A 12,681-nucleotide genomic window follows, 5' to 3' on the forward strand; every position below is an offset into this window, starting at 1 on the left:
CTCCCCAACATGCTGTAGACATTCTCCTCCACTGTGTAAAGGCACCAGCCACACACCTAGCCACTGAAATCAGGAGAACTAAGCAAGACAGTCATTTGTATAGGTGAGATTGTCACAGATGAATATCCAACATGAAATGGTGATATTCCGTATCTTTAAGTATTCTGTTTCCCCTAAAAAGTTGAGCTCTGTCTCCGCAGTCGTGTGGGAGTTTAAATGTCCATGTCTCTTAATATTCTCTGATAAGTACCAGAGACTATAAGCATCTGTTACCATAAAACTCACTTGACAATGGGCACTCTAACCACAAGAAAAAGTAAATGGTACAGTTCACTGTCTGAAACCAGTTGGGATGTCAAACACCTTAATGAGAATTAGTTTCAAGCCCAACAGGAATTGCTCGTTTCAGTGAAAGCAAGCTATCTCAACCAGTTTCTGAGCAAACATTGGAAAGGGAACTTGAAGGAACTGGGTACTTCACAGAAAACATTTGTTCACAGTAACACACAAATCTGCACATACTCATGAGCCAAACAACACAGAAACTAGACGGTAGCGGACTGAAGGTGTGTAAGTGTGATCAGCCAAATCACAATTTTTTCTCTCTTCAGATAATGCCAAATTGGTGGCCTGATGAGACTTTTATTCCACAGTGCGTGAGGGAATGTAGTTTAGGTTGGAAGTGGTGACAGGAAGGGCACTGGACCACCTTGTACCACTAGTGTCATCAGATCCATAACAACATGTCAAACACATGAAGACAGGTCATAAGTCCAGGAAAAAGAAGAAAGAACAGTAATAATAATAGTAAATAATAATAATAACTCCTAAGCTGTGACTTTTCAAAAGAAATATATACATGGCATACTTGTCACAATAAAATAACTGACTCGTGCTAAATGACCAAAAATATACTAACACGCCTCACCTAGCACAACTCGACAACAAAATGGCAAAGATTTGCTATTCAAATTAACTGTTACAGAAAAACCCAGTGACAACACTAATTATAAGATTAAGATTTGCTGTTGAAAGCAAATGTATTATATCTATGTCTGAGACTAAATACAGCCCTTGAACAACAAATTGAGAATACACAGCCAATTGGGAAAATAATGTTGTTGGCAGAAGGTGCCAATTTTAAAGAGTAGTTTTGTACATGAATACCATATACGAGGAGAAGGTTAATATACATGTTCTCAGTATTAAGGAGAAAAAGGAACCAGCAGGACCGTCAACATACAGTAACCTCGGAAAGCTAACAACTATGCTTACACGCTGACAATACATCACAGTCAGAAACTGGAAACTGAAAATGAAACTGCAGACTAGATGCACTTCACTGTATTAGAAGTATAGACAAAGTGGGATATGTATTGAGAATGTTAGGTACTGAGACAGCTTAAAACATTCGAAATTTGGTACAGAAATTGGGATTGAAATTCAGACGTCAGGTGTCTACCAATTAAGCTGTCAGAACTCTGAGATGTGTCTGGGAATGACCAGCAGAAACCTGACAAAATCTACAAAAAGTACATAGGTGTGTCTAAGTACAAAACATGGCATTTGACACTAGTGGAACTTGTAAAGCAAATACACCACTCACCAACAATAAAAGTAAATCAGAATAAACAGAGCTGATAATAGCAGACTTTTCACTCTTCTGAAAAATCCCTACATACATGAAACAATAGAACAGAACCAAAAGAAGAATCATTCAACAGATTAATAAATGCACTGAATATATTTCTGATCAAATAAGTCAACAAGTACAGGCACAAATGTGGGCAAACAACTTTTAAACTTCTTGCAGGAAGCAGCAAAACTCGAGTGGCAAAATCTATGCACACTTCTTTTTAATTTCTCTGTTTGAAACATGTTCTTCTGAAACAGTTTTCAGTGTTTTTTTAAATGTTTAATAATCTCTGTAACTTGTCATTTTCCATTTTACAGTAGTTATTAAGCAAAATGATGACACTGGTCCACACAATGGATTTCCACAGTTCTCCTGCTGGCTGTTGTAGGAGTCTATCAAAAATTTATCATTGACATAACACAATTAAGAATTAGCTTACATGGTGCTTTGTAACTGATAATTGATGATGTTTTGGAGAGATATGAAGTGAATTTAGAAAGTTTATAAGGCATAGTAGTTCTTCTGAGTTACAGCAACAGGAAAACCAGCCACTTAGAAAATTTTCAGGCCCAGAGACACCCATTTATGCCATTATTTAAAATTTTACTGGAAAATTTCTGTTATAATATATCTTGCAGGATAACACATGCTAAAAGCGACAAAGCTTCAAGGTTTGTTTTTCATATTTATTTTAGTTCTTTCATAGATTACAGGTTATAAAATAACAATGGCAAAAAGTGCAATTATCCTTCAAAAAAGTGTGAAGTGAGATATTGAGCAATTTCATACTAAATGGCTTTTCTATGGAAAAGTTGAAGTGCTCGGCGGAACATGTATACAACCAGGTAACCTAAAAAATGTTCGGTGCGCAGTAATGAAATATATAATTTTAAATCTTGTTTGTCAGAATTATTCAGCCACTGCAATTTAAGCTGTGCTCTTGGGACGCTGTGTAATAACACCCTCAGGAGGGGGGAAGCAACAAATTTTGACGACAGTTATTGTATTTGCTATTCTGTATGTATATTAATTTGAACTCTTAACTGTTCATATTCGTGTGTTCATGCTCCTTAACGTGTTCTATGCTCCAAATATCTGCTGTCATTGGCAAGCGAGATCACATGACATAAGCTATGATTGGCGGACAAAAGTGCACCACAATCTCGATTTCAGTGCTTTGGAAGCTACTGTTTTCTATTTGGTGGAATTCATATTTATACTTTCATAACACAAAACTATGCAGTGTACATATTGCTGCACTTCAAAAATCTTTCCAAAGTGCATTGTTTTTTGTTGGGTTCCAACCCCTAAAGTGTATAAAACTTATACCAGTCAACGGATTGATAAGTCTCACAGGTCCGATGGAAAGTATATTGTCACTTAACATGGAAAAAATGTACTTTCACTCAGGGTATAGTCTATTTTCACCTGGGATCACCTGGGGTCCATATTACACCCTGATCCAGACAGAGCCAAAGTTGAAGTACTTTCAAAAGTTAAAGTTTTCTAGTGGTCACTACCATGCAGATCTATCGTCCACTATCTATGAAATGGCAATGCTTTGAAATGCAGATTTATGGCAAATGAAACACTAATTTTAACGATAAAAAATAGAATTTGTCTTTCTGCTGTACAAACTTGTTTAATGGCCTGAAAAGTAAGTCTTAGAATGATAGTTAATTATTGGTGCACTTGTACAGTTTTATTTTATTTTGTTGTTTGTTTGTGTGTGTGTGTGTGTGTGTGTGTGTGTGTGTGTGTGTGTTTGTGTGTGTGTTGGTGTGTGTACCTTGGCTCATTCTACACCTTTCGAGGTTTTCTTATAAGCGACATCTATGGAATGTGATGAAAGAGTTTAGTGACTTTTGTTTTATTAGCATGTTACTTCATTCAATACAGATGATACTCAAGGCTGGGAAACAGTGAAAGGCCGTTCCCGCTCATCACGTGTATCTCCAACGAGTAAGGTCGCTGCAGGGCAAGGACTCTCACGGCTCAGCGGTATGAGGTACCGAGCACAGCTGCGTTTTAACCAGCCAACTGCTGCGTCGTCGCTTCCAGCATTGGCACTTTCAGTGGTGAGTGTAATTTTCCTCTCCTTCACTTATAATATATGAAACAAAGACTTACCATGTGCAGCTTTTGGTGTTAAGGCTTTTGATGATATTGAGGGTGAATGGAACAGTTGTACATACTGAAACATATCTACAATATACAAGACAGAATACTTTGAAATTTTGTATATAGCAAGGTATCAAACTTAATGGTTTCTTCCTTCTCATCAAAAGAGGCAAGAGGTGGAAAGAAAAGCTACAGAAAGTGAGGATGGGTAAAGCACTGAGTATTAGAGAAATCAAGAGCATAGTGCAAATGAGTTATATGTAACTGCTGCTGAAGTACTCTCTAGGTGGTGGTGGTGGTGGTGGTGGTGGTGGTGGTGGTGGTGGTGGTGGCAGTACCAGAGTACCAGTAGCAATGCTGTGCATCAGGCATGTACATAAAAAAGACAAAACAAATTCCTCCATCAGCATGGGGAAAGTGGAGATATCGGCAGGGCTTAAGTATGTATGCACGGGGCTGACATGACATCCAGTGCTGATGCCACTTATGCTTGTGCACCCTGTATGGCATTACAGTGTCTCATTCACTGTGCCCTGCTCACCCTTGTTAGCTTCTGCAATGCTAGGTCGAGTTGTATGATGAAATCTTCATAATGATACCACTCCATAATCTGAGGACTGTGCACATGAGTACTAATTTGACATAGTTGATAGCCTAATTTAAACTTGAAGTGTTAGCCTTGGTTCATGCTCAGCACTTGTGATGAGGTAATAATTAATCATTTGCTGCACCGGTTCATGCAGTTAAAATACTATATACATGTACAAATATGGTTTGGTCACATTTTACTTTTGCAGCTACACCTGTTCACTGTTCTTGCTAAATATTCCTACATGCATCTCTCCACATTTATACTGAAATAAAGAACATGCAAGGGGTCATAGTTGCCCTCTTACACATTAATACAGAACACACAGTTTCTAATTGTTCACCTGCCTGGTGTCTTAGGTGGATGTCCTTGCGTAGAAGCAGTACTCAGGTCATAAGTTTGTGTTTCTTGATATGAGACTGTAATAGACTTACTAGCGAGTAGGCTAAGGCTCATGATGCTACTACATAGGCAGTCAACTTTTAAATTTTTGATACAGATGGCAGTAGCTCTTATAAATGATTTATGCAGCAGTAAGAGCTATAAAATTGCTAACTAGCGGTACAATAAAGTACCACCTACTGTGTCACGAATAACACACTTAAAGTTCATAACAATTACAATATTTGTTCATAAAATACTTTACATGAATTACATCCACATATGAAACTAAACTTCCTATTAACGGGAGCAGAAAGTAAAGTTGTTTCTGTGCTTGTTGATATTCATTTATCATATATCAGCTCATTGTGTACTTCAAAGTCATACCAAAGACTTTTTAATGTTAGAGTGACATGTTTATTCATAAATAATTAAATTTTGGTTTTTTTCCCCCAAGTTATGGTGAAATGACCAGTGAAATATCAGAAGAGGTACATATCCAGTATTGTATGCTTTTTGAGATTCACAAGGGTTGTAACATAACAGCCACAAGGGCAGTAACATAATGGCTGTACCAAAAAAATAGTTTGTAGAGTTTATCCAAGTTCATTAGACATTAGCAAATGCTGAAGCTGGCTTTCTAAGTTCATATCTGGTAATTTTGACCTTTCCAACTCATATCAGTCTGAACAACCAACAACTTTAGACAATGACATGTTAAGGGTGGAAGTAGAAGCAAATCCATGCTAGACAATTGAGGAATTGTTAAACACTCTTCACCAACCCTGTTTGAGCATCCAAGAATGTTTCCAGCAGACTGGTAAAGATAAACAAAGCTAACTGATCCACCCCATGTAACATATTACTTCAGCAGCACAATACAGAAGTGGTTTTTGATTGCTTGTCCACTGAAGACGTAAAATGGGCCCTCTATAATAATCCCAAATGCAAAAGACAGTGGCTGTTTGCTAATGAATCCTCACAAACTACAGCTAATCCAAGCTTACACACCAAATAACTGCCTTTCTTTGCTTGGTAAAATATTCGTGGGTTGTTCATTTTGAAGTGCGAAACCCTGGACAAATTGTGGATGCAGACCTCTTCTGTGAACAACTGGATTGAGTAAATCAATCTGTAATTGAAAAGTGTCCAGCAACTGTTGACAGAAAAGATGTTATTGCAATATGATAATGCAAGACTGCAATGTGCAAGTCCAACCCTGGAAAAAATTAGTGAATCGGGATGGGGATTATGTTCAGATGGTCATGTATTTTGATTGCTAGAACATTATCTAACTGGCAAAAAATGTGAAACTTTGGATCATGCTCATGTCCTCTCCAGATAGTTTGCTCAAAAACCAATCAATTTACATCGATCCGACATTATAAATTTGCACACTAATGGCAAAAAGTTGTGATAACAAGGGTGATTTCATCATTAATATCACATAAAAACTTGTTAACAATTTCATTAATATCACATAAAAACTTGTTAACAATTTATCTGTTTGAATTTAATGTATAAAAACGTCATTTTCTGGTTCCCCAACCCACTTCACATTGCTCGCAAGTGTGTTTCTTCAAGACAAAGATGTTACCTGTGCACCATTCCATTTACAAGCATACTGTGCAGCTACCCTAATCCAGTGTACTCGCTCATCTTCCAAAGTGCACTGGTTAACCTGAAAAACTTAGCTCAGAGTGCATTGTTGGTGTGCACAAAATGCTTCATCTGCTTTATCTAACACTAAAGTTGTTAAAGAAAAATGGTTATGAAAAGAAACCAATTATTATATGAGACAGCTTGGTATTGAGGATTTCTGCAATAATTGCCAATCAAATCAGAATTATTTATTAAGGAATTTTTTTAAAGAAATTAAAATTAAATGAAAATGTGTCTGCACATCACTCCACTTCTTGCATCATACTTTAGGTGATATTTTCTTTCTCAATAATAAAGTGACGCTTGGGAGTGAATACTAGGCTCCAAGAGCCAGAAATGTTGAAACCCCAAAACATGGGCACCAAAGGCCTTTCACGCGATCCATTGTGAGAACATTACAGTGTGGTAACATCCTAGTAAGTGGTACACTAACAAACAGTGCAGATGAACAAGGGAAGATCCAGTATTCCTGAAGACTATAGAGGCCTGAAACAAGGAAAAAATCTATCAAAGGAGAATACTGATAGATGAAACACCGTGTAAAAAGTAGTATGACTCACTGAACAAAATGGTTGCGTGCCATTCCAGCCAGGCATAGTGAAGTACTTTCACAACACTCCAAAAATTGGATCATCTTTGATTTGCAAAGATTTTTGGTTGAATCAAAAGCAGGTCTCATTTGCCAGGTCTCTACCAACATGCCAAACACTATGTAAGCCACTGTAGGTGATGCCAGCAGCTCAAGTGTGGGCCTCAGTTGCTACTAGAACATGTGGAACCTACTACACTTGCAGTTCCTCTCCATTTCACCAAAAAGATGTAGACATCTTGGGGAAGTTTTCCTAATCAACAAATGGGTATAAATGGATATTAGTGAGTACTGACTGCGTCATCTGCCAAATTTGCACCAGAGTGGTTCTGACTGATAAAGCTGCAGCAGTCACCAGGTTTCATGCAGAAGACACGGTTTTGAAGTGTGAAGCACTTCATTTGTAATTATATCTGAACCTGCTTACATGTACAGAAATTTTAATAAGACATTTTCGTATTTGCTGTTTCGTGGATTTTTACACATGTGTGAAAGGTCAAGCTATGAAAAGCATTGTTAAAGCACTACCTTGTCCCACGATCATCTTACACCAAGGAGTCAGAATTGCTGAGACTATGACTATCTCCTTCGCATGAAGCCCAATCATAGTCCTGAGATGCGGATCAACAGAGGAGTCTTTTGATATAAAGAAAATTAAGTTATACACAGAAATTTTGAAGCCTAAACTGTAGGAACAGCATTTGAACATCACAGTGACTATGATGACATGACACTGAAATGTAAGGTCTCCACCAGCACTGCCATATGAAATACCACTGACAAGATCCAGATCCAAGAAGCCATAGTCCACTCCAAATCTGTTTTACAAGGAGAGGGAGCAATGTCATGTAATGTATGTTGTCTGCCATGCTAAAGCAATTATAATCACTGATTAGCAATGTGCAGGTTATCGGTTCCATTCGCGCATCGCACAGTTGTTTATCAGTTAAGATTTGGGTTTTCTGGAAAGTTCTGATATTTTCTTATTTGTGGAATATTAGAAATTAGTAGACATCTCAGTCTACTCAGGCAGGCTGTTCAGTTCTGTCTGTGATTTAATATGCTTAATGAACATTCTTTCAGAGTGAGATGCTAGGATTTGTTGTTATCATAACTGTTACTCATTTTTAGCTTCTGTGTGACAATATATACATTCATTTTTCCAAGATAAAAAGTTTCTGAATGAATGTGGCACAGTGCTTAAGAAAATAACTGCAGTGTAAAATCTGGAAGACGCACAATCAAGGAATTTTGAAAACAAGCTCACTAAAGGGTTAAAATATAGCCATGGAATTGTACACGTTTTCTTTCATTGTTATAAAGTGCCTTCTTTCATAGTGTATAAATGCTTTTTTTAATAAGGCGACAGTTTAGTGTGGTACTTGTATTATTATTTATGGTTATTGAGTAGGGAAGGCTGATGTGTTTCTGGTACATAGCTTCTTTCTTCCAAATAGCACCATGGGGCATACAGTAAGTTTAGTGGGCCCTCTAAGAGACAATTTTAGACTGTATTTTATTCATCCTGTTGTCTGTAACACAGCTAATATGTAAGACATTGGGCAAACCAATTTATAAGTATACATTATAAGTATTTGTAAGTACACATGAGCTCACTGAATGAGTCACTGCAAGAAAGTGGAACTTTGGACATTAATGCAAAGTCTACTGATCAGGAACAATTATGCCATCACCTCTCCTTTCCTTGAGGTCAAATACTGATGACGAAAATTGAAACCGTCTGCCTCCATGTTGAACACTATTGAAGAAGCATGATTTTGCAGAGGAAGAGAAAAAGGACGCTCAATGTTACCCTTATCAGTCTTTTCGCTTACCCTTGATTGCACCAACTTGTTCCACCATACAGTAATCTTCCATTAACTTCCCCTCCCTGTCCTCCTCCCACCTGCCCCCTCCCCCCCAAATCCTGCTGATCTTTCACCCCTGTTCATTCTCTTAAAATTTTCTTTCAACCCACCCCAGCCAACTTGGTCCACTCAGGTGACAGTATCAGGAGACAACAGTTGCTTTGTGTGTGTGCAAGTGATAGGTTTCTTCGTTGGTTGAGCTCAGTGACTTTATCTGAACATAAATAATTTTCATCTTTTATGTATACCTGCCTGTTGCTTACAGCTTGCCTTTGGTGATACCTGTTTTATTTCATCCTGGATTTTCCGTCAGTGGATATGGATTTCTGGGAAATTAGTAAAAGGCTGTTTAAAGTATGTATATCTGTGTGTGTGTGTGGGGGGGGGGGGGGGGGGGGTGCAAGGTAAGTAGGAAGGAAACTGAGGCTGTGTGTGTGTGTGTGTGTGTGTGTGTGTGTGTGTGTATTTGAGAGAGAGAGAGAGAGAGAGAGAGAGAGAGAGAGAGAGAGAGAGGCAGGGAGGGAGGGAGAGAGAGGTGGGGGGGGGGGGGGGGGATGTATGAAGAATGGTGAGACTCAGGCACACAAGAAAACCAGCATTTTATCTGGACATTGAACCAGCCCACAAAAATGCTTTGCCTGAGGGAAGACTGAGGGATATGTGGAACAAATTGCGTGAAAGCCACCTATACTATTCACAGTATTTGATGTCCTGTGACTAGTAGTCACATATCTAAAGAAATTTGCAGCTGCAACATATTTTGAGTCTTAATGAAGAGATTACGGTAGTTTTAGACAGATATATTGCAGACCTGCCAGAATCACACTTTATGGTTGGAGCTCTCCATGCTACTCTACCCTGTGCAAGTTTCTTCATCTCCCAGTACCTACTGCAACCTACATCCTTCTGAATTTGCTTACTGTATTTCTCTCTTGGTCTCTCTCTCTCTATGATTTTTACCCTCCACACGCTGCCCTCAAATAATAAATTGGTGATTCCTTGCTGCCTCAGATCATGTCCTACCAACTTCCCTTCTTCTAGTCAAGTTGTGCCACAAATTCCTCTTCTCCTCAATTCTGTTCAGTACCTCCTCATTTGTTAAGTGATATACCCATCTAATCTTCAGCATTGTTCTGTAACACCACATTTTGAAAGCTTCTATTCTCGTCTTGCCTACACGATTTACCGTCCATACCAATACTTTCAGAAATGACTTCATGAAACTTAAATCTATACTTGATGTTAACAAATACCTCATCTTCAGGAATGATTTCCTTGCCATTCGCAGTCTACATTTTATATCCTACTCAATTTTTTTTCCTTTACTGCTTGGTAAAATGCAGGGAGTGAAAGGCTATTTACAATTTCTACAGAAACCAGATGGCAGTTACAAAAGTTGATGGGCACGAAAGGGAAGTGAGTGAGAAGAGAAGGGAGTGAGACAGGGTTGTAGCCTATCCCTGATGTTATTAAGTCTGTATACTGAGCAAGCAGTAAAGGAAACAAAAGAAAAATTCAGAGTAGGTATTAAAATCCATGGAGAAGAAATAAAAACTTGGAGGTTTGCCGATGACATTGTAATCCTGTCAGAGACAGCAAAGGACTTGGAAGAGCAGTTGAACGGAATGGACATTGTCTTGAAAGGAGGATATAAGATGAACATCAACAAAAGGAAAATGAGGATAATGGAATGTAGTGGAATTATGTCGGGTGATGGTGAGGGAATTAGATTAGGAAATGAGACACTTAATGTAGTAAATGAGTTTTGCTATTTGGGGAGCAAAATAACTGATGAGGGTCAAAGTAGAGAGGATATAAAATGTAGACTGGCAATGGCAAGGAAAGTGTTTCTGAAGAAGAGAAATTTGTTAACAATGAGTATAGATTTAAGTGCCAGGAAGTCGTTTCTGAAAGTATTTGTATGGAGTGTAGCCATGTATGGAAGTGAAACATGGATGATAAATAGTTTGGACAAGAAGAGAATAGATGCTTTCGAAATGTGGTGCTACAGAAGAATGCTGAAGATTAGATGGGTAGATCACATAACTCACGAGAAGGTATTGAATAGAATTGGGGAGAAGAGGAATTTGTGGCACAACTTGACAAGAAGAAGGGACCGGTTGGTAGGACATGTTCTGAGGCATCAGGGGATCACAAATTTAGCATTGGAGGGCAGTATGGAGAGTAAAAATTATAGAGGGAGACCAAGAGATGAATACAACTAAGCAGACTCAGAAGGATGGAGGTTGCAGTAAGTACTGGGAGATAAAGAAGCTTGCACAGGATAGAGTAGCATGGAGAGCTGCGTCAAACCTGTCTCAGGACTGAAGACCACAACAACAACATCATATTAAACCTACACCTGCATTACTCCTATTTGCTTTTGTATTTATAATCCTGTATTCACCTGACCAGAAGTCTTGTTCGTCCTGCCACCGAACTTCAGTAATTCCCACTATATCCAACTTTAACCTATCCATTTCCCTTTTTAAATTTTCTAACCTACCTGCCCAATTAAGGGATCTGACATTCCACGCTCTGATCCGTAGAACGCCAATTTTCTTTCTTGTAAATCACTGGAAACTAATCGCTGTAAAAATGGGGATATAAATGTAGGTAAATACAGGAATAAAAGTTATTGAACTACAAAACAAATCTTTCACTTCCAAGCTGAGAAATATTCACTTTGCCTCCACATATAAACAATATATATCTGTGACTGAACTGACTGCAGTGTTACTCTTTCTCCTTTAAAGTCCTTTTTATGTCCTCCCTACCAGACTATCTCAATTTTCATTTGACCATTCACTGTGTTTCATATGCACACACACTAACTTTTGCAGTGTTCTGAAGGGTTTCCTCACAAGTAAATAGCAGCATATAATAAATATAAAGTATCCAGGGTCATGTTATTGGACATTAATGTGTGATGTGACCACCCCTTACTTTTATGACGGCTTGAACAATGCTGGAAACTTAATGTCTGTGGGGGATGTCAGTCCATTCTTCCTCAAGAGCCAAAACCAGAGAAGGTAATGATGTTGGACACTGTGATCTGGAGCAGAGTTGGTGGTCTAACTCATCCCAAAGTTTCTCCATTGGGTTCTGGTTGGGACTCTGGGCAGGCAAGTTCAATTCAAGAATGTTACTGTCCACAAATCAATGCCTCACAGATGCTGCTTTATGAACAGGAACCATTGCCATGCCGATACAGAAAATTGATGAAAGTAATCAGTTTTTGAAAATATAATCCAACTGGATGGATAAAACATCCACTCACCAAGTGCCAACAGGAGAAAACACACATAAAAGTTAAGGGAATACACAACCTTTCAGAGCCGTTGGCTCCTTCTTCTGTCAGAAGAGTTGGAGGGGAAGGAAGGGGGATGAAGGAAAAGGACTGACGCATTTTAGGAAATTGGGAGAGTTATGGAAAAGGTACGGAAAAGGCACTCGGAACCCAGAGAAGGGGGAGACTTAATGAATGGGATGAGAAGGAAGAACTGGTTGTTGGGGACTGGATTGGATTGTTTGCAAACCTGAGAGCTTAAAGGTGAAGGTAGGGTGATAGGCAAGACAGAGATTACTGACAAAACATGGTGCAAGAGTTTATAAGAGTGTTAAGGTGGGAGGGGCAATAGATAGGTCAGAAAATGAAATATGTAGTAGAAAACTAAAAGGAAGTGTGTAGAAATTATGAGACTGAAGAAATTAATCAAGTTAAGTCCAGGCAGATGCCGAGAACTGAAGACATGTTACACCACGCCCCACTGGCAGAGTTCTGAGAAACTAGTGTCGGGGAGAAAATCCATATGGCACATGTGGTGACTCAGGC

At 38.6% G+C, this 12,681-nt stretch overlaps 1 protein-coding gene across 10 annotated transcripts in view; it reads left to right on the forward strand.

Annotated features, from left to right (window-relative positions):
• The window catches only part of LOC126272212 (S phase cyclin A-associated protein in the endoplasmic reticulum), a 554,765-nt gene that overhangs the window by 74,870 nt on the left and 467,214 nt on the right, over positions 1-12,681 (forward strand). For all 10 annotated transcript variants that reach the window (XM_049974904.1, XM_049974906.1, XM_049974905.1 and 7 more), the window contains one exon: positions 3,536-3,714. In XM_049974904.1, the coding sequence (XP_049830861.1) occupies positions 3,536-3,714 (179 nt within the window). The remainder of the gene's footprint in view (positions 1-3,535; positions 3,715-12,681) is intronic.

Source organism: Schistocerca gregaria, chromosome 5 (genome assembly GCF_023897955.1).
Source record: "Schistocerca gregaria isolate iqSchGreg1 chromosome 5, iqSchGreg1.2, whole genome shotgun sequence".
NCBI classification, from domain to species: Eukaryota; Metazoa; Arthropoda; class Insecta; order Orthoptera; family Acrididae; genus Schistocerca; species Schistocerca gregaria.